This window comes from Orycteropus afer, unplaced genomic scaffold (assembly GCF_000298275.1).
Source record: "Orycteropus afer afer isolate SDZICR_OR568_19922 unplaced genomic scaffold, OryAfe1.0 scaffold00423, whole genome shotgun sequence".
Classification (NCBI taxonomy): domain Eukaryota; kingdom Metazoa; phylum Chordata; class Mammalia; order Tubulidentata; family Orycteropodidae; genus Orycteropus; species Orycteropus afer.
Window position 1 is genome coordinate 1,636,442 of NW_006922010.1, and position 23,401 is coordinate 1,659,842.

Here is a 23,401-nt window from a genome sequence, read left to right on the forward strand (position 1 = left end):
CAACAACAACATGCTTATTATAATCCTACCAGGTGCTAGGCACTGTTGTAGGGGATTCATTTCCCTGATTTACCTGCTATCACTCTCTTTCTTCTGAATTCTTCTGACACTAGCTCTTAAACATGTTCTGCTTCAATTCCTGGATGCCATTTTTTAATTGTTGTTGTTATGTGCCGTCGAGACAGCCCCGACTCATAGTGACCCCTCCTTGGGTTTCTGAGGCAGTATCACTACGGAAGTAGGATTGCCCAACCTTCCTTCCGAAGAGTGGCTGGTGGGTTTGAACCACCAGCTGTCTGGTTAGCAGGCAAGTGTCTTAGCCACTATGCTACCAGAGCTCCTATGTTGGAAATAGCCCTACACAAAGTGTGTTCTGGTCACATTTCTGCCTTAACCTGTTTAAAATGAAGGGGGGAGAGGGGGAGGGGGAACTGCTTGATCTTCTCCAAGGTCCTTCTAGCTCTAACATTTCTGAGTGTCTGTGTTGTAAGGATCAATCTCTCATATCCTATTCAGAACAGAAGCATATACATATGTGCATATGTATATGTGCATAATATATAAAAATTGTAGAACAAAATTTCATAAAACACTACCCTAACTACATAATAAACACTCTAATATTTTCCATGTTCTATTCCATTCCATTTCATTTTTTAAAATGTTGGTTGTACCCATTCAATTGGTTTCACTAACCGCTAATGGCTCTTATGAAACTTTTCATAGACACAGATTTTTTTGGTTCTGGAGCCAAATTTAGCATCAGGAAAACCACACAGTCATCTGTAAGAGAAAAGTTGGAGCTTTCCTCTGCCACCAGCTTTCCAACAACCCAGAAGGTCCCTGTGCCCATCTATGCCTGTAGCCCTGGAAATGAGGCTAAGGTATCAGGCAGACAGCTCTGTCTTCAAAGCCCAACTCTGCCACTGCATTTATTTTATTCACTTTTTAAAATATTTTAAGTAAAATTTTTATTGTAGATCAGTTTTAGATTTACAGAATTATCGCAACGATTGTCAGAGTTCCCATATACCCCACACTCAGTTTCTCCTATTAACATCTTATATTAATATGGTATATTTGTCATAATTAATGAACCAATATTGATTAACCATTACTCACAAAAGGCCATACTTTATTTAGATTTCTTTACTTTTTCCCTTTTGTCCTTTTTCTCTCCCAGGATCCTACACAGAATGCCACATTCTATTTAGTATTCATTATCTCCTTAGTGTTGTGACAGTTTCTCAGAATTTTCTTGTTTTTGATGATCTTAACAGTTTTGAGGATTACTGGTCAGGTATCTTGGAAAATGTCTCCCTATTGGGAAATGTGTGACGCTCTCCTGATTCGACTAAAGCAAACTACATAAGCACACCGAGACTGCGGTTTCTTATCAGTGACATGGTGATGGGGGTTGAATCATTACATGTACAGGGAATGGCTGGTCAAGTACTAGGCCTTACTTCACACTTAATGGATCGGTGGTGGTGATGGTGGAGGTGGAGATGGAGATAAACTAGACCAGAAGTACAACTTCTTCCCACCAGGCCATTAGAATCTGAAATATTAGTCAAACAGAGCTAGATATTGTGAATTCCAGTAATTATCTTAGTAATAAATGTCACAGGAGGAGGAATGTGAGCTTCCAAACTGTGCTACTTTCATTTCCTTCCAGTTCCTAAACCCCCTTTCTCCTTCCTTCAGTAAACTATATGGAAACGGATTTGAAGAAATACAAAGTCATGCGTTCAACGGAACAACGCTGATTTCACTGTAAGTATGTGCTTATTTCCTCAGCCCATGAATAAAAATGAAACATTACTCTGGCTACCAGATCACATTCAATCTTCAGCAACTAACTCAGGGCAAAAATAAACTTTTCAAGTGGCTAGTCCCTGGTGCCTCATGCATGTTACTAGGCAACTGACTGGCTGGAAACCCCAGAGCACCCTGATTTCAAAGATAGATGCAGCCTCAATATATTGAAGCTGACAGTTTGCTGAAATATTCAACACTCTACTTTATGCCTCCTCCATTACACAGCCTCCTTCTTTAACCCCCTCACTTAGGTTGATGGTGTGTTAGAGGCAGCATGCTTTCAGAAAACTCATTCTTCTCCCTAACCCAACAGTAGAGAAATTGGGTAACACTGTTTACCAGCCTAATCAGCCATAACAATTCTCCTCAGAGTCCCATCTCCCTATTGTGGGAGGTGGAGGGAGCCTCAAGTTCATTTTCCACGGGGGTGGGAGTTAAAGCAGCCTTTAACTCTGGGAGGGAAGGGGTGTCCCTACTGTTTCTTTTGTTGTTCTCAACCTCTGTTTCCTTCTATGGTTCCTGTTCTGAAATAGTGACACATTCACAACGCTTGACAGGGCTGGGACTGGCTGAACCTTCATAGGTCCAGGGTGAGGTCATGATCACTCTACAGTTATATGTAATAACAACTGAGAGCACATATGGAAAGTTTAATTAAAACCTAAATTAAGGGGAGGGAAACTTTTATAATAAGTCATCTAAACCTTGGTCTATACCAGTGCTTCTTAAATGCACATAAGAATTATCTAAAAAATCAACAACAACAAAAAAAAAAAAACCAAACCCACTGCCATCGATTCAATTCTGACTCATAGCGACCCCCATTGGGTTTCCAAGGTGGTAAATCTTTACGGAAGTGGATTACCCAGTCTTCCTTCCACAGAGTGGCTGGTGGGTTTGAACCACCAAACTTCTGGTTAGTCGTCAAATGCTACAGTCACTGCACCAATCTCCTAAGAACTATGGGGGGGGGGAGGGAGGGAGAATTACCTGGAGAGTGTTTAAGCAAAGATTCCTGGTATTTAATTCTGTAGGTCTAGGGTAGGGCCTGAGAATTTGCATTTCTAACAAGCTCCCAGGGAATGCTGATGCTGCCTGTCTGAAACCATGTAACACCAATTCTATACAATATACAAATTATTTATTGTAACTATAGACATTAACCAACGACCTTACTCTATTGATACGAGACTATGTAACTTGTTGGCTAAGAGACTAGGCTTTAGAGTCACTGACTTGGATTCAAAATCCAATCCCACTGTTGATCAGTGTTTTGGTTATCTAGTGATGCTCTAACAGAAGATACCAATAGTGGATGATTTTAACAAATAGGCATTTATTCTCTTACAGTTTAGGAGGATAGAAGTCTGAGTGAAGGCCCCTTGACCTTGGGCTTCAGCTCTGCCTCTTGCTCGCAGCCCACTAAAGCTGGAGGCTTAACTCAAGCAGCTATTTGGCTGCTGAGGCTGACAAACCCAAGGTAGACAAGTAAAATGTCACAGCCCCAAGATTATCAAGCAACACAGCTGGCCACTAATTCCAGTCCAGAAATAGTCCCAAGATTGGCAGACAACATGACAGGCCACTCATTGATGGCTCAGCCAAATGCAGGATCCAAAATGTGCAAAGAAGCTCAAGACCCTTCTCAAAGCTTCTCACATACTGGAAGCAGACCACATCCCTAAGGCAGTTACTCAACTGCTCACAGTAGATTCCACCATGGAGTTGATTACCAGTCTCATCATGAGGAATACTACATTCAGCTGCCCAGCCACTCAACCAGTTCACATATACCTTAACTACCACAATCAGCTGTGTGACCTTCAGCAAATTGCTTAATCTCTCTCAGGTGTCCTCACTTATGAAATAGAGCAGTAATAATAATAATAGTCTTGCTTTGAGGATACTTTCACCAACATGAACAGATCTACTTTATATCCTGCATATGCTAACCAAAAGGTTGGTGATTTGAACCCACCAGCCACTCCAAGGAAGAAAGATAGGGCAGTCTGCTTCCAGAAAAACTTGCAACCTTGGAAACCTAGTGGCGGTTGCTGTGAGTCAGAATTGACTCAATGGCAGTGAGTTTGTTTTGTTTTGGTATATTTAACGTAGTGCCTAGCAAACAGTAGGTGTTCACTTATTTAATGAGTGGATGAGTAATTAAATAAGATTATACATTTATGTGCTTAGCACAGAGTCTAGTACATAACAAGTGCTCAAAAATGGTAGCTTTAAAAAGTTGTTCTTCCTATCATGGTGTGAATCTTTCCTCACTTTTGTATGGGTAACACTTTTTACAGTTTGTTGACCTGAATTTAATGAAGAGTTTATTCTGGCTAGTTGAATCTGTTTCTGCCAAAGTACAATCAGAAGTCTTGATATCCTTTCCTAGAGTGTATTCTCAGTTGCCTCATTCCTTATTCACTCAGTAAGTGTTGACCAAACATCAGTTGTGCTTAAAGGAATGTGCTGTATTTTGAGGGGAAATGAAGATAGATAAGCCCTGGGCTTGCTCTGCAAGAGCTTACAGTCTAGAAAGAAGCATTGCTAAATGGCATATAAGCCTCACACTTAATAGTAACTAAAATAGGAGGCTGGATATCTCACCTGCCATGAGGCAAGGGAAGTTAGGCACAACCGCATCAAAGAGGTAGACTTTGAGCTGAGCATGTTGTTGTTGTTGTTATGTGCCGTTGAGTCGAACCCGACTCATAGTGACCCCTCCTTGGGTTTCCGAGGCAGTATCACTATACGGAAGTAGATTGCCCCATCCTCCTTCCAAGGAGTGGCTAGTGGGTTTGAAATGCCAGCCTTCTGGTTAGCAGTCAAGTGATTTAGGTACTATGCTACCAGAGCTAGCAGGAAACCTCATTCTGGGCAGAAGGTAACAAGAATGACCCAGAACAGGGGGAATGGGATGTGTTCAAGGAACAGCAATAGTATCTTTTAGAAAGATGTGAGTTAGGGACAAAGTAGGAAGGGCTTTAGATGCCAAAGACTTCTTAGACTTTTCTTTGCAGAAAATGAGAAATCATTGAAAGTTTTGGGGTAGGGAATATCACAGTGATGCTTCAAACCTATCACCATAGAGTCAAATTTGACACATAGTGACCCAAAAGGACAAAGTAGAATGCCCCCATAGATCTTTACGGAAGAAGACTGACTCATCTTTCTCCCACAGAGTCACGGGGGATTCAAATTTGTCATTTAACAGCCAAGAGCTTAGCCAGTGCACCACCAGGGCTCCTTAAAGTGATACTTAAAGGTTAATCTGTTAGCAGTGAGGACAGAGGGCTGGAAGGGAGCAAGACCAGAGGCTAGAGACACACTGGGCTATCTTGCAGGCTTCTAGGTGGGCAGCAAGGAGCCACAGGACTAGAGTGAAGGTTGGCTCCACTGGGGTGGAAAAAAAGGACAAAGTTGAAAACTACAGAGAATGGACATAGAACTGACAATAGACTAATATGGATGGGAAAAAGTTGGAAAATATGGTGAATGGACATAGATTTGATAGAACAAAGCAAATACTTAGATGGAGATAAGTGAGAAAGGGGATTTAAGTATATACTGCTGATATTTACAGTGGGGAAAGTAGTGTTGTTTATAGGAATCACGAGACAACCAGTCATATTTGGGAGAGAGTAATGGAGACAGCAATGCACAGGATTCAGGAGGTCCATCACCTTTGTAGCCCTCCATTTCCTCATCTATAAAGTGAAGAGTTTAGGAGAAGTGACCCTCTAGGCCACTCAAGTTGAAATGCCTTTGTAGAATGTCATTTGAGGTGTCAGTGGTATGTTAGGTGGGAGGTGCAACCAGCGACCAGTCATGTGGGCCTAGAGCTCAAGGGCAGGCCAGGGCTAGGGACACAGACTTCGGGATTATTTGAATAGAGGGGTGGCTGAAGTCCTTTGTGCATGAGGTGGAAAACAGGAAATGGAATATAAAATTGAGGAAAAACCACATCAGACAAGCCACCGCAAAAGCAAACAGAGTTGGGAGGAAAGCCCACAGAATGCATCTCTTGAAAGTCAAGGAAAAAGGGCTTCAGGGAGAAGTCCATGGTCAGCAGCATCTCAGCTGCTGCAGATGCAAAATGGGTGTGGATGCAAAAAGTCCGATTAATCAAAATTCTGTTTCCCCTTGTATAACAATGTTGTGGAAAGAGGGAACCAAGAATATACACTGATTTCATTCATTCATTCAACAAATATTTATGAAGTGCCACCAATATGGTAAGCACTAGGTCTGCATTTGTAGAGTGAACACAGGCCCTGCCTTCATGAAGCTTCCTTTCTAGCAGGCAAAAAGGATAAAAAAGCAACTAGATAGGTAAATAAAGTGTTTGCAAGTAGTGATATGCACTGTGAAGGAAATAGCCCTTTCCTGGGAGAGAGTTGTTGTTGTTGTTATGTGCCATTGAGTTGAATCCTACTCACAGAGACCCCTCCTTGGGTTTCCAAGGCAGTATCACTACAGAAGTAGATTGCCCAACCATCCTTCCGAAGAGTGGCTGGCTGGTGGGTTTGAACTGCCAGCCTTCTGGTTAGCATCTAATGCCTTAGGCACTATCCTATCAGAGCTCCTTGAGAAAGAGCAGGGGCGACCTACTTTACATAAGTCACTCAGGGATAGCTTCACTGAAGGTATGATATTGAGATTGATCCTCTAGGTGGGCAAGTAGCCCACTGTTGCAAGAGTAGTGGAAAGTGCATTATAGAATGAGAGAATGACATGTACAAAAGTCCTGAGGTGGGAAAACAGTTAATATGCTCCATACAGAGTTTGAGAGGAGGTGTAAGTATGGTTGGAGGGTTGCCAGCCAGGGGAAGATGGTGTAAGATAAAGCTAGAGATGTAAGCAGTAGGTTTTACATAGGACTTAGGGACCATGGTATCTGTAAAAAGAAAACAAACTCTTTGCTGTCTAGTCAGTTCTGACTCATAGCAACCCTACAGGACAGAGTAGAACTGCCCCAGAGGGTTTCCAAGGCTATAATCTTTATGGAAGCAGACTGCCATATCTTTCTCCCATCGAGCAGCTCACGTGTTCAAACTGTTCACATTTTGGTTAACAAACAAGCACTTAACCACACGCCACCAGGGCTCCTTTTAGGAAGCCATAGTATGGGGTTTGAATGCCACACTAGAGGCACTCACTCAGTTATGCCGAGAGATGTGGAAGACAGCTTCCTGGCTAACTGACTGGAAGAGATCCATATGTTTACCCATACCAAAGAAAGGTGATCCCACAGAATGTGGAAATTATCGAACAATATCATTAGTATCACATGCAAGTAAAATCTTGTTGTTGTTGTTGTTGTTATGTGCCATCAAGTCGGAAGATAAATAAAAAATGGTTGCAGTAGTATATTGACAGAAAACTTCCAGAAATGCAAGCTGGATTCAGAAGAGGATGTAGAACAAGGGATATCATTGCTGATGTCAGATGGAGTTTGGCTCAAAGCAAAGAATACCAGAAAGATAATTACTTGTGTTTTATTGACTATACAAAAGCATTCAATTGTGTGGATCACAACAAATTATGGATAACATTGAGAAGAATGGGAATTCCAGAACACTTGATTGTACACATGCAGAACCTGTACATAGACCAGGAGGCTGACATTCAAACAGAACTAGGGGATACTGCATGGTTTAAAATCAGGAAGGGAGTGTGTCAGGGTTGTATCCTTTCACCATACTTACTCAATCTGTATGCTGAGTAAATAATCCAAGAAGCCAGACTATATGAAGAAGAACGTGGCATCAGGATTGGAGTAAAATTCATTAACAATCTGAGATACGCAAATGACACAACTTTGCTTGCTGAAAGTGAGAATGACTTGAAGCACTTGCTGATGAAGATTAAAGACTACAGGCTGCAGTATGGATTACACCTCAATATGAAGAAAACAAAAATCTCACAGCTGGTCCAATAAATAGCTTCACGATGGTTAAAGTTTGAAGTTGTCAAGGACTTCATATTACTTGATTCTACAATCAACACCAATGGAAGCAGCAGGCAAGACATCAGAAGTCATATTGCATTGGGCAAATCAACTGCAATGGACCTCTTTCAAGTGCTGAAGAGCAAAGATGTCTCCTTGAAGCCTAAGGTGTGCCTAACCCAAGCCATGGTATTTTCAATTACCTCTTAGGGATGTGAGAGCTTGATGATGAATAAGGAAGACCGAAGAAAAGTTGATGCTTTTGAGTTGTGGTGTTGGTGAAGAATGCTGAAAGTACCATAGACTGCAAAATGGACTAACAGATCTGTCCTGGAAAATGTGCAGCCGGAGTGTTCCTTGGAAGCGAGAATGGCCAGACTTTGTCTGGCCTACTTTGGTCATGTTGTCAGGAGGAACCATTCCCTGGAGAAGGATATCATGCTCAGTAAAATGGAGTGTCAACGAAGAAGGGGAAGGCCCACAAGGAGATGGACTGTCACAGTGGCTGCAATGATGGGCTCAGGTATAGCAAGGATCGTGAGGCTGGCACAGGATCAGGCAGTGTTTTGTTATGCTGTGCATAGGGTCACTATGAAACAGAGATGACTCAATGGCACCTAACAGCAACAACAGTATGGGGTTTGACTTCTGTTCTAAGTGCAGAGAGGGGGAAGTAGTGTTCAAAACTAGCAAGTAAAAATTTAAATATACATCCAGCACAGTCTTGGATACCTTCCCCAAATATACACCTATGCAGAATAATGACATGGAAGTCCTGCAAAGTTCTCAAAGACCCTACTTACTAAGGCAGGACAAGAAAGAGAGGGCTTCTAGTTGCCCTCAGATACCTCCAGGGGTCAGGGAGTCACCATTCCCAGAGCATCACACTTAGGAAAGCTGTGGGTTGAGTTAGGGTTTTTTCCCACTGTGCCTCAGAAGGTCATCCTACCTGTGCTTCTCACACCAGGAGGGCCACCTCACTTGGGAGAGTTCACCAGGAATATGTGATAGATGGATTTTACTTTTTTCACCAAGTTACATCATGCATAGTCATCAGTATACAGAAAGACTCAAGTTTTAATAAAACATGCAAAATGCTCCATCATGCAATTTCAACAATTAATTTGGCCTGTCACAAGGATTACATTCTCATCAAGCCTGGTTTCAATGATTTATGACCATAACTGAACATAATTAAAACAAACCAAAACAGGAAGAAAAGCCAGGGAGGTTTCCAGAGGAAAATGTCTCTTGATTTAGATTTTAAACAGCAATTGACTCTGACAACCTCATCTCTTTGAAAATGGAAATGTACCTAGGGGATGGGGTGATGAGACTGACAGGTGTGTTCTGATGAAAGGACTGAGGGTTTCCAAGGAAAATGTTTAGTTGAAACGTGGAAAACAGCCACCCAGGGAGTGAGATGCAGGGGCGTCAGCAGTTTTTAGATGGCAGGTGTAATTTGGAGACAAGCAGATAGATGATGAAGAAGATGTAAAGCAATGAGAGGAGCACAGGTAATTTACCTAGGCATCTTGCAGGGGGTGAGGGGTGGCTCTTGGTTTGTTGGTTTGTTTTTCCATGTAACAGTGACGCAGAAGAATCACGTTCCCATTCTTGAAATCATTACGTCAACACTGGACTGACACTGTGCTCACTGTCCAGGGTTTTCCAGAATGCTCTTTGAGGTCACTACACTTCTCTTATAGGAAGAAAGTGTTCAAAGAAAGGCTGGCAGGCCTTGAACCCAAGGACTCCTCTCCTAGCTCTCTCACCAACACAGAATAGGGCCTGGGCTTGGAGTTACCAGTATCGGGGGTCGTTCAGGGCCACTGAGAGCTCTCTCTCTCCCAGCAGGCTGCTTAGCAGGACCAGGCTGACCTGTTTTGGGGTAAAGGGAAGAGAAATCCTAAAGTAGTTACTACATTAGCTGCTTTTGACTTCTCCCTCAGTGTCCACAGCTCACACACCTGGTGATGATGATAGACACAGCATGGACCTGTGGGCCATCTAGTATATGGGGCAATTTTCTACTCAGGCTGTATGTAATTCCTCCCCTTTCTTGCATGCTGAGAGAATATATTTAAAAGCAGAAGAATGTGAGTAACATTGTGAAAGGTATAACTTTGAGTAGACCCTATTTTTTTCTTTTTAAGTATTTACTAACTTCAGCATATTACTATTAAAAAAAAAAAAAAAAGCTCTGAGTCGTAATCATACAAGGTCAGAATGGCCAAGAGCCACCAATACAGAGCAAGAAGCCTTTCACCCTTCAACTTTGGCTAATCTGAGCAGCATTCATTCTTACCCAGCTGTCTGGCTTCTCAATTTCTGCCCCATCTGCTTGACTTCCCCTTGCTGTTGGTGCCTGACCATATGTGGCCTAATTCTACCCTCAGATGCACACCTCACATCTGATCAGTGGCATGACACATAGATTTGCTGGCCAAAAAATCTAGATCTGATTCCAAAATCCAAATTTCCAGCACACCCTACACATACATGATCTCAATTTATGGCTTATAACAATTTTTCTGGGTTTGGAATGTGGCCTTTTGTACAGGCATATGGATCTCAGTCCTGGCTGTCCATTAGAAACATCTGGAGACCCATTAAATCCAGATTCATGTGTTCTTTCATAAACTCCTCAGGTTGTTCCAATGTGCAGCCAAAGTTGAGGACCACTGATTTAAGTGAGCCTGAACCAAGGAAGATGGTGAAGTGTGCGTGTGCACACATGCGCATGCACACACACGAGACACTATTTCAGGAAGCCTCAGGCCAGTTAGCCTTCTGGTGGGAGACAGTAAAATTTTGCAGGGAGAGAGAGGCCTTTTGTATATGACCTAACTAAGGTAGGGACCCCTGAAACCAGCCTGTCCATTTTAAGGAGCCCAAGAAAACAGCTATGGAGCAAAGTAGGGCTGCCAGCTACAATGGTCCAGGCCAGCACTACCCAACTTCATGGAGCATTATTCACACAGTACACCATGTCAATAATACCCCCTTGGGTGGGACAGCTCAGTGACCCTGGGGTGAGGCAAGATAACCTCAAGGCCTGGCTTTGCTGGGGCTTCCTGAAGGAGACACAGCTCTTAGGGAAGGAGAGAGAAAAGCAAAGGTGATACAGAGGTAGAAAGGAAAATGAAGTCAATGGCAAAGATAACCCTATAACCATTACTGACCCCTTTCCTCACTGGATCATCCTCAGAGGCAGCTCCAGCTTTGACAGGGCAAACAGGACTGCCACTGGTGGGCTGCTGGGTAGGGCAGGGGTTCTGAGCAGAAATCAAGCTTTTATTCTTCATTGAGACTGTGAATTTAAATGAGAGTTTCCTTTGTGGGAGGGAACACAGGGACTTCAATTCATAGTAAAACCTTACTTGATCCAGGAGTAGAAGGCATGAATCCTTCAAGCTGTAGAAACAGGGGTTCCATTGAGTAAAGGGGAAAATTGCAGAGAAAAGGTGATGCCCAAACATACTAGTGATTTCACAGTTCAGCCAAGGAATAGCATTTCTTTGCTACTGTTATGGTTACCTAGTGCCATTCTGACACAAGTGGGATGGCTTTAACAGGAGTTTATTCTCTTACAGTTTGGAGCCTTTAAGTCTGAGTTCAAAGTGCCAGGCTCTAAGGGCTAAGTGAAAGCCCCTCAACCTTGGGCTTCAGCTCTGCCTCCTGCTCCCGGCCCACTGGACCTAGAGGCATATCTCCACTCAGACAGCTGCTGGTTGCTGAGGCTGACAAGCCCAAGGTTGACAACTAAAAAGGCACAGTCCCAATGTTAACAAACAACATGGCAGGCCATTAAGTCAAGGTGAAATCCCATGATCAGCAGAGCATAGAGGGCTGCTGAACAACGACTCAGCTACATGCAGGTTTCAAGTGTGCCATAAGCTAGAGACCATTCCCAAAGCTGCTGCTTATATACAGGAACCAGACCGCATCTATAAAGTAGCTACTCAGCTGCTTATGGTAGATCCCACCATGGAGTTGATTGTCAATCTCATCATGGGGAATAACTACCACCAGCTGCCCAGCCACTCAACCAGGCCTGGCCAAGTTGACATACAACTTTAACTTCTACAGTTACACTTGGCCTACATATAGTTCCCCCTCTTTCCCTTTGAGCCCTACACACCATGAAAGTTGGCCCAAGTGTGTGCATACAGAACTATGATTGTTTTATACTATTAGAAGTACAAACTCCACTAAGGAAACTGTCCTTCCTCACAGGGAGCTAAAAGAAAACGTAAATCTGGAGAAGATGCACAATGGAGCCTTCCGAGGGGCCACAGGGCCCAACATCTTGTGAGTACAGTGGTGCTGCCTCCTCACCCACCCTCTGTGCCCAAGAGGCCCGCTTGGGGTGCCCAGTCACATCATTTCCAGCCTGTGTGTGACATCAGCCTCTGAATCTGAGAAGATCATGTGAGGAAGGTACAGCCCACCTGACACCACTAGTGTGAACCAGTGGCCGGCAAGCTGACTGGCCCCTGGCATTTGGCTGGACAGGGCTCTCTGAGAGCCAGAACCAGGTCATGTGGGCAGCCATTCTAAGGACTTTGTCTTTTCTCTGAATGAAATGGGAAGGCTTTAAGGCTTTGAGCAAAAGAAGAACATGAAGTGACCCAGTTATTCCTGATATTACAGCTCCTACCAGAACCAACTCATGACTGACCACTTGCTACCTCCTACTACTGTCAACCCAGGACTCTACTTTCTAACTCCTTCAGTTAACAGGGAGTTAAAAGGTTCCTTCAGTTAATAAGGAGTTAGTGTAAGGACACATGGGAAAATTAGGAGGAACAGGAAACTGAAATCCTAGCCTTCTGATGAAGACTCAGGAAGCCTACATTATACAGAAACCAACTGCAGCTGCTGTGAGGCTTTAGGGAGGAATACAGCTGGGCCCAGACACTCAACTGTAACATGGATGACATATCAGCCCCTCTGCGGAAGGCTTTGTCCATTATTCCATACTCTGGCTCATTCATTCAACATACAGTGATTGAACATAGCCTCTGTTTTCCCAGCACCTTGCTGGAAAGACAGCTATGGGCACAACAGCCCTGTCCTTGCTCTTAAACAGCCTACAATCAGGCAGGGGAGACAACAATAAATAGGTGAAGCAATAAACAGGCATGGAATTTTAAAATGAGACAAGTGCTAGAAAGACGGTGAACTGGGTAACCCAGTTCATCTGCTCATTCTTTTACACACTCATTCATTCTCTCGACAAATATTTTCTGAACCCATACTATATGCTAGACACTGTATTAGGCATCAGGGAAACAGCAGAAAATAACAAAAGACAGACAACTCTGCCTTCGTAGAATGAGGGAAGACAGACAAGGATCAAATAAGTAAGTAAAATATAGTGTGTCTGATGATGTTCATTGTGAGGAGAAAAAAAATGCAATTGGTTAAGGGAAGATGAGTGCTTCAGAGAGGGAGCTATCATTTTAAAGGGGAGGCTATCCTTGGAAAGATGTAATCTGAGCAAACACCTGAAAGAAGTGAAGGAGTAAAGTATATGCGTATCTGCAGAAAGAGCATTCCAGTGGAGGGGACAGCAGAAGCAAAGCCCCTGTGGCAGGAACTTGCTTTGTGTATTTGAGGAACAGCAAGGAGGCCAGTATGGCAAGTGAAAAGAGGAGAGTCATAGAACATCAGGACAGAGGTGGCAGAGGGCCAGAACCAGGTCATATGGAAAGCCATTCTAAGGACTTTGTCTTTTCTCTGAATGAAATGGGAAGGCTTTAGGGCTTTGAGCAAAGGAAGAACATGAAGTGACCCAGTTATTCCTGATATTACAGCTCCTACCAGAACCAACTCATGACTGACCACTTGCTACTTCCTACCACTGTCAACCCAGTACTCTACTTCCTAACTCCTGCTTGCTATCAACTCTTTTCTTTCTTTATTTTTTTTTTTAAACCCATGTACCTCTTTATGTCTTCCTCTTCCTCAGTGCCACCATATATTGATCACTCACTTTTGGTACATTGATTTGGGTGAAGGGAAGGGCAATGTACTTGCTGTCAACTCTTGACTCTCTCTACTTCCTGCCTCTACCACTCAAATCACTGCTGTCGAGTTGGTCCTGACTCATAGTGACCTCTCCTTGGGTTTCTGAGGAATTAGATTGCCCAGTCTTCCTTCTGAGGAGCAGCTGGTGGGTTTGAACCACTAGCCTTCTGGTTAGCAGTCAAGTGCCTTAGGCACTACTCCACCAGAGCTCCTAAGGAGAAAGTTTAGCAGGCCCAGCAAGATCTGTCTTCTTCCTAACTCCCACCACTATCAGCTCCTGACTCATCTACTTTCTAGTTCCCATTACTATCCATTCCTGACTATGACTACCTCTAAATTCTTGCCACCATCAACCTTCAATGCTGTCTACCTGATCCTGCCTTTGCCACTATCAGTCCTAATTGTTTCTACTCTCCACTCAACCTCATGACTTCTACTTACAATGGGTACTAATACCTTGTGGCCCTGTCCACTGCTTGCTCTGCTGTCTCTCAGCTTCTGGCCACTCACTCTGAGGATCCCTTTCCATATATCTCAGACTCAAAGTATACCAGACTCTATAATTATAGAGGTTTCCAGACTGGCACACCTGTAGGCAGAACTCTTACAGCAAGCTGGATGCCTGTCAAGCCCCTGAGCACCCAGAGAGAGCTGCCTTTGGGTCAGGCATGGGACATGACTGAGTTAATGTAATCACAGGACACATTGCATGGCCGCCTTCGCTTAAAGAGCTGCTTGCTCACCCTGCTTAGAAATGACTCTGAACACTGTATGCCCTTATACTTGTCCAGAACTCTGGTGCCAGACCTACATCTCTTACTTCCCAAGCAGCTGTTTTCACTATACCTCTAGGATTTGAATGATGTTTAAACACATTCTTTCCACCCACCTCCCCCAAATGCTCCCATCACTAATCTGTCACTAAGCCTGAAAATCCACTATTGGAGATTTATTCCTTTGTAATGAGGCATTGCCATTTCTAGGATCCTGATTTAGTATTCTCCTTGTTCAAATTTTAAAAAAAGAAAAGAAAAAAAAAAAAGATTGCAAAGACTCATGTGCTCAATCCCTAACACATCAGAGAAAATAACTCTATAATCAGAATGAGAACACTGACTACCCAAATCGACAAAGACACAAGCAGCAAAAGTCTGTGGGCCCATAGGTGGAGCCACTAAGGCAAATTTTCCTGCCTTGATTGTTCCACCAAGGGCCCACATTAGTCATCATTCCATGCTGCCAAGCTCATCTGTCTATCAGTCACCTACTGAGCCCATATGCTGGGCACTAAATATTGAGGCAGATGGCTGAGGGAGGCTTTACTGTTGGAAAAGTTTCATGGGGCACCAGCAGCAGTTTCTAGAAGATGGGCAGAATTTTGATACTTCCTACTGACTCTTCATCCTGACATTTAAGTTGTTTAGAATTTTCAATGCCATTCCCTGAAGTCATAAAACTAAAGTATTCAGGATCTTGTTTACCAACCCTGCATTCTCCACAAAGCTCTGCTTGTGTGGCCGAGTGTTTGCTTGCTTTGGAGAGATGACTCCAGTTTATCTTTAGAGAACATGAAGTCTGCTTCCCAGGTAGGTGATGGCTAATGGCACACAGTGACCCTTAATAGCATAACCAGCCTGTGCTTCCTGAAATCTACCCTGCTGTGTTTACTCAGTCAAGACTGTGGCATCTAAGCCCTGAATAGTTCCTCCTGGGATAGGACACAAAATCTGATGTTTCTGCCTGTGACTGCTGTATTATACACCAGCTACTTCTTCCACTTCTGCTAAGTGGGAGGAAAGAGAGGGAGAGAAGAAAGGAAAGGGGAGAGAGAAAATGCTAATGAATGTATGGCAGGTACCAGGAGAAACACTCAACCTTGAAAAGAATAACGGGTGCATATAAGAAAAAACACAACATAGCTTCTTTGCATTCAATTCTTACTGTGAGTAACTGAAAGGAAGAACTAGGGAGAAAGCAAAATGGAGAAAAGTGAGGATCCCTCAGAACCTAGAATGATGCTATCATAGCAAGGAGGTTTCAGTCTATGAATCAAATGTATAAGGTTAATAAATAAAAAGTCTTTCTCCTCTTTATTGTTCAGGGACATTTCTTCCACGAAACTGCAGGCCCTGCCTAGCTATGGGCTGGAGTCCATTCAGACGCTAATTGCCATGTCATCCTATTCTCTAAAAAAATTGCCAGCAAGAGAAAAATTTACCAGTCTCCTGGATGCCACGTTGACTTACCCCAGCCACTGCTGTGCTTTTAGAAACTTGCCAACAAAAGAGTAAGTAAAAAACAAAAGGTAAAGCCTGCCCGGCTGTGTCAGAAACTCAGAGTTCAAAATAGCCAACTGGTTGAGAACCCCCTGCCAGGCCAACTCCATCGCCATGGGTCTGCTTTCAGATAGACAAGAAGAAAATGAACCAGCCAGCTCCTTTGTGAAAACTGCTGCCAAAGAGTCGATTCACCCTGCAGCCAGAAGGCCTCTGAGCCAATGTAGGCTAATTGAATTATAGCCCACTTTAGCAAGTGCACAATGGAGCACAAAACTGACCTCACTGAGATCAATCAGCTTCAATCCTTATTGGAGAGCAAGCACCATTTTTAAACAAGTTGGGGAGTAGGCTCAAGATGGTAAAGTTTACCCAATGTCTTCCTCTTTGATTTTAAAAAGAGACACAAAATACTGCAGATGTTTGATTTTTTTTTTTTTTTAACCTAATTCTCTTCTAGCAGAAGAGCATCTTCCATTTCAGAACACAATGCCAGCTCCCAAAGGATTATCTTTATGTAAGAGGGCTGTACTCCTGGCTGGTTTGTCCCCAGTGGGAGTCATCTTACTGGTTCACTTCAATCAGAATGGAATGGCAGAGTGGCAGGGTTTCACTCTTTCCTTAGAGCAGTGTTCTCTGGACGTTTTTTTAACCAAGATGCACAGTAAGAAATACCTCTTTTTACATTGCAATCTAGTACACATGTCACATATTTAACTGAAATATAACAAAGCAATACTTAGTTCTCTTTATATGTTATGTACTCAGATGTTTTCTTGCCTATTTTATACTCTGTTCCATTTCATGTTTCTTTTTAATGCCCATATTGATGAATTCTATTGTTTTCCTGGCCCACTAGTGGGTCACAACTTGCAATTTAAAAAACACTGCCCTAATGGTTTCAGCAAATGGATGCCTCACTGAAGGCACTAACTTGGCTATGCCAAGAGATTTGAAGGACAGCTACCTGGCCATCTGACTGGAAGAGATCCATATTTTGATCTTTCCAAAGAAAGGTGATCTCACAGAATGTGGAAATTATCAAACAATATCACTAATATCACATGCAAGTAAAATCTTACTGAAGATAATTCAAAAATGGCTGCAGCAGTATATTGACAGAGAACTTCCAGAAATGCAAGCTGGATTCAGAAGAGGACATGGAATGAGGGTTATCACTGCTGATGTCAGATGGACCTTGGCTGAAAGCAAAGAATACCAGAAAGATATTTACTTATATTTCGTTGACTATTGAAAGGCATTCGATTGTGCGGATCATAACAAATTATGGATAACGTTGAGAAGAATGGGAATTCCAGAACACCTAATTGTGCTCATGAGGAACCTGTATATAGACTAGGAGTCTGTCATTCAAACAGAACAAGGGGACACTGCATGATTTAAAATTAAGAAGGAAATGCATCAGGGTTGTATCCTTTCACCATACTTATTCCATCTGTATGCTGAGCAAATAACTTGAGAATCTGGACTATATGAAGAAGAACATGGCATCAGGAGTGGAAGAAGACTCATTAACAAGCCTTTGTTACACACCCTCTTAACAAGCCCTCTGTGATACACTGACAACACAACTTTGCTTGCTGAAAGTGAGGATGACTTGAAGCACTTACTGATGAAGGTTGAAAATACAGTCTGCAGTATGGATTACAGCTCAATATAAAGAAAACAAAAATCCTCACAACTGGACAGAGTAAGCAGCATCAAGATAAATGGAGAAAAGACTGAAGTTATCAAAGATTTCATATTACTTGGTTCTACAATCAACACCAATGGAAGCACCAGTCAAGATATCAGACAACATATAGCATTGAGCAAATCTGCTGCAAAAAGACCTCTTTCAAGTGAGGAAGAGCAAAGATATCTCCTTGAAGACTAAGGTGCACCTGACACAAGCCATGGTATTTTCAATAGCCTCATATGCATGTGAGAGCTGGGCAATGAATAAGGAAGAAGAGTAGATGCTTTTGAGTTGTGGTGTTGGCGAAGAATGCTGAAAGTACCGTGGACTGCTAAAAGAATAAACAAATCTGTCCTAGAAGAAGTGCAGCCAGAATGTTCCTTGGAAGCGAGAATGGCCAGACTTCGTCTCACCTACTTTGGTCATGTTGTCAGAAGGGACCATTCCCTGGAGATGGATATCATACTTGGTAAAGTGGAGGGTCAACAAAAAAGAGGAAGGCCCAAGATGGATTGACAGGGGCTGCAACAATGGGCTCAGGTATAGCAAAGATAGTGGGGCTGGCACAGGACCAGGCAGTGTTTCATTCTGCTGTGCATAGGGTCACTATGAGTCAGAGATGATTGACGGCACCTAACAACAACAAAGGGCTGTTATTTAGCCTAAGGATACAGTCTCAATTTAGATAAAGTGCTGAGAGAATAACACCTGGGATGCTGCTGTCTTTGTTTGGAATTAACCTATTTGGTGGTGTAATGCCTAAGGCATTTGACTGCCAACCAGAAGGCTGGAGGTTCAAACCACCAGCCACTCCTCAGAGGGAAGGTTGGACAATCTACTTCCATAGTGATACTGCCTCAGAAACCCAAGGAGGGGTCATTATGAGTCGGATCCAACTCCACAGCAGTGAGTATAACTAATTAGTCAACCAGTGTGTATTGTATATCTACTGTGCCTCACATAGAGATTTTGTGGTAGCTGAGAAGACAAAGGACTTACTGTGTCTTGGTTCTCTAGTGCTGCTATAACTGACATACCACAAATACATGGTTTGAACAAACAATGATTTTATTCTCTTACAGTTTAGGAAGCTAGAAATCCAAGTTCAAAGGGATGGTTCTAGGGGCTAGGTGAAGGCCCCTCAACATTGGGCTCCAGCTCTGCCTCCTGTTCCAGACCCACTAGAGCTAGAGGCCACTAATGCAAGTCTAGAAACAGTCTCAAGATCAGTGGGCAACATAGCAGGCCAATGATGACTCGACTAAACGTAGGATCTAGATGTGCCAAGAAGCTCTAAACCTTTCTCAATGTCTCCTTATATACTGGAAGCAGGCCACATCCCAAAGTTGGCCACATCCTGAAGTCAATAATTAGCTGCTCGCAGCAGATTCCACCATGGAGTTGATTACACCACTTTCAGCCTCATGATGGAGAATAACTACATCCATCTACCCAGACTCTCAAAACAATTTCCCAGTCAAGTTGACACACCCTTAAGTACCACACACTGTGCTCAGAGAGTCAGGTACAATTAAACCCTAAAATTGAACTTCAAATAGCATTAATTGAGGACTTAACCATATTCTCAACACTATGCTAAAGCTGGAAGGTACAAAGATGCATAAGAGCTCATCCCAACCCTTATGGAGGAACAGCTGTGTGTGTGTATCACACAAGAAAACCAATATTTAAGTACAATACAGCAAATGTTATGATAAGCTGAGAAAAGTGTGCTCAGAAGAGCTTCTAAATGGTGGCAGGGTTTATGGAAGGCTTCCTAAGGGAGGTGACTTATGCTGAGCCTTGAAGAACAGGTAGAAGTTTGACTAGCTGGGTGCATCAAAACATTCCTAGAAGACATGCTGTGCTTATATGAAGGCGCAAAGAAGGAAACAGTGGGAAGAAAATAGTTCATGTTTGTGGGTGCACAGAGGTAGATGAACCAGGAGAGAAAGCCAGGGAAAGGTGAGCTATGCTGGACTCTTAAGTGCCAGGCCAAGTTGCTAACAGGATGGGAAACACTGAAGAATTTACAGCAAGATTACTCAGATGTGGCATCATAGTGGGGGCGGGGAGCGGGCGTTGGAGATAAGCAAAGTTGGTGAGCAATCCCGTAGGACAGTGATACTGATGCTGGTTTATAATAATGCTGATTCTGAACACCTCTATTTTCATTGCAGAGATCACATTCCTTCAAAAATCACTGGCATATGAAAAGTGTAGCCCAGGGGCTTTGCATTCCAAGGGATAAAAGAGACTACTTCTGGGTGGGGAAAAAAGAATTACGTAATAATGATAAAAATAAAAAAGGGCTATGTAATTGTGAGCCAAGGAGCCCTGGTGCACAATAGTGCTTGGCTGCTAACACAAAGACTGGCAGTTCAAACCACCCAGCAGCTCCCTGGGAAAGAGACCTGGCCATCGGCTGTCATAAAGATCACTGTCTACAAGACCCTGTGGGGCAGTTCTTCTCTATCACATGTGTTACTAGGAGTCAAAATCGACTCAATTGCACCTAACAAAAATAATTATGGGCTAGTCAGCATCGGAATGAGGAGGGAATGTGGTCACATGAAGGTTGTCTTGATTGGAATCACAAGGTTTAACCAACTCCCTGTGTGTCCTTAAAGCTCAAAACGTTGCATGCCTGTAGAGATGGAGAGCCTGAAACTGGGCCAGTGATATGTTTGTGCAAACTCAGAGCACCCCACCCCACCCACCCTGCAGCTGCTAAGCCTGATGACTGCAGCTGCTAAGTGATAACGCACACAGCTGCCTGGGCAGTTGGCCCCAAAGGCCTCCTTAGTTACTGCAATTGAAAGTTCAATAGCCTAGACAGAACCCAGTGCTATTATTATCTGAAGGCCAAGAACAGCCACATTTCCCATGAACTGTAGATTTGTTCACATACAAGATCTCTAAGAGCCAGTGTCAAACACACACACACCCAAGTTCATCCAAGTTTGAAGATTTACAATCTTGACCCAAAATGGCAAGCTGTTTCATTTCTGAGAGTCCAGTAGGTTAAATAATTCCGATATACCCCCTAACTTCCTGCTCTTGAACAAATGCTTTCCTATAAAGCATTATCTGGTTAGTACTCGAGAAGAATAATATATAGAAATGTCCATCTGAATCGCCTCATTTCTTCTCCCTCCCCAGTAAATGCTGACGTTCTCACAATTCGCTCTCCCTTCCCCATTTTTTTTTCCATCCCTTCTTCCTTTGTACCTCCCTTTGGTTTCATCCGAGGAATGTAAGTACAATCCTTCTTTAATTTCCTTGACATTTCCCCCCATTCCCCATGGGCTTATCTTCTTAGAGGGGAAGATGGAAGAGGGAGAATCATCCACATATATTTCTGCACTTAAGTAAAAAATCATAAAATCCACCTCATAATGTCAGGTCGTGAATCATCATAATCCTCACAAAAGAGATTCAAAGCCATGAACCCAGAATAGTTATCTGTTAATCAAGGCTGATGTGGAGAGGAGAGTGGCAAGGAGCAAACCTCAATACACAGGAAAAGTAGCTTTTAATGAGCACTGAAAAATCCATGATTCGGTATGACAAATTTAAGTTTTTCATCTCCAGAGCCCACACAAAACACTTAGCATTCAGAGGCATTTTATCTAAGCTGGAAGCACTCTAATGACAATTCAGAAACCCTTCCTCTCTCCCCAGGAAGCATTTCAGGTAGGACAATGGTGCAGAGTATGACGCTGGTGTAACAGGTAAAGAATTGGGATGAAAAAAGCATAAATAGATAGGATCAGGTTTAGTTTAAAGACCAAAGGCTCAACTGCTGCTTTTTTTTTTTTGCCTCTTCTCTTTCAGGCAGAATTTTTCCTTTTCCATTTTTGAAAACTTTTCCAAACAATGTGAAAGCACAGCAAGGAAACCAAATAATGAAACGCTGTAAGTATTTGCATGCAAAGAAATTCAGGAAGCCATATCTTGTTATCTTGTTCTGTAGGCGCCTTATTATTATTAGCGCCAACGATTTTCTTTTGATAAAATTCTCGGCTGGAGGGATGTTTGCAAAATATATTTTTAGTAGTTTAAAAATGGGAATTTCTCTTTGCAAGTGTCATCTAGTTGAGTAAGTGTCTCTTTCAACTGGTGGGGGAAGAAAAAAAAAAAAAAGAAAAAATTCTTTTAAAAATGTACCTAAATGTTCTGCAATTAAAGTGAATTCTCCTCAGAAATTAAAATTTTATTTGCAGGTTTTCTCTTGTCACTAACCAAAAAAAACTAAACCCACTGCCATTGAGTCGATTCCAACTCATAGCAACCCCCATTGGGTTTCCGAGGCTGTAAATCTTTGAAGAAGTAGATCACTCCATCTTCCTTCCATGGCAGCTGGTGGGTTTGAACTGCCGACCTTCTTGTCAGCAACCAAATGCTTTACCCACTATAACACCAGCAGACAGGTTTAAAGAATAACTTCAGTTGCAGGAACTTTCACTCATCACATGGTCAGCATTCCACAAAGACCATGTCAGTAATTAATTGTAGACACAGCTTCCAGAAGTAGCCACTTTCCTTCAGAGAGACTTAAGCCATCTTGACCACTATGCTCCTAGGTTTAAAAGTATTGTCTTAATGCTATCACTGACATATGCTGCATGGGAGCTAGCTACATTTGTATACTACTGACTGATTTTTAACATTTTTCCTGCTATAAATGCTGGGTGCCTTGGCATTTCCACTCACCTTCAAGTGTGAAAGAGGATGCCTCAAAAGATAATGTTCAGTGTCCCATGCCATGTTTACTGAGATAAGAACTTTCATTATTCACCCCTCTTTTTCAGGCTGCAAAACAAAAGGCCCCTCTGAGATACCTCACTAATTTCTATTCTTTCTTCTGCATTTTCTTTCTCCTCTTCCCTCCCCCTGTTCAATCTCCCAATTGATGTCATGGTGGTAGGACTCTTCACAGCTAGACATGACTCCTTACCAGTAACATTCCTGTAACACTGGTGTCCTTAGACAATGATCTTTCTTGAGAGTTTTTTCTCAAAAATATCATTTAACTTTCAGACTGTGAGGGTGAAGGGAGTTGCTAAAGGATGCAAAAGTAACTCAGGTAGCTACTGAATTGGTATTATTTTGTCTCCTTTTCCTTTTCTTTCATTTAGGTCTGATGCCATATGTCCTGCAGTGTTCCCTTCCCTCATCCTTTCCACTCTTCTTTCTCAATATGCTCTGTCAGACACCTTTCCCTGTAACTCTTCCAACCATATGGCTTTAATCTCCTGAACAGGAAACCATTTCTGGGTATAGTCAATGGTGGAATCAAGGGGTGGTTTGGCAGGAGAGAGGGCTTTAGCCCATCCCCAGTAGTCTTCATCAGCCCCACCCCAAACTTACAGGCATGTCAATACAATCTGGAATTTGCTATCTAACAGTGCTTTAAGACAGGTCCTTTAATCTCCACCACCACCCTCAAAACTATCTGACATTAATACACATTCTAAGTAAAGAAGAGTGTGCTCACAGTGAAAGCATTCTCTGTGATTAGAATTCTACCTCTTACTTCCTACCAGACTGCCATTCCTGAGTCCCTCAGGTGTAGAAATTCTAGAATAGCCACCCAGCCTTACCTGTTCTCCC

The 23,401-nt window shown here is 42.8% G+C and overlaps 1 protein-coding gene across 1 annotated transcript in view; it reads left to right on the forward strand.

Annotated features, from left to right (window-relative positions):
- Nucleotides 1-23,401, forward strand: part of LHCGR (luteinizing hormone/choriogonadotropin receptor) — a 92,500-nt gene that overhangs the window by 64,138 nt on the left and 4,961 nt on the right. The window contains exons 7-10 of the mRNA XM_007953995.1: nt 1,708-1,776; nt 12,014-12,088; nt 15,912-16,097; nt 21,623-21,703. Of these exons, the coding sequence (XP_007952186.1) occupies nt 1,708-1,776; nt 12,014-12,088; nt 15,912-16,097; nt 21,623-21,703 (411 nt within the window). The remainder of the gene's footprint in view (nt 1-1,707; nt 1,777-12,013; nt 12,089-15,911; nt 16,098-21,622; nt 21,704-23,401) is intronic.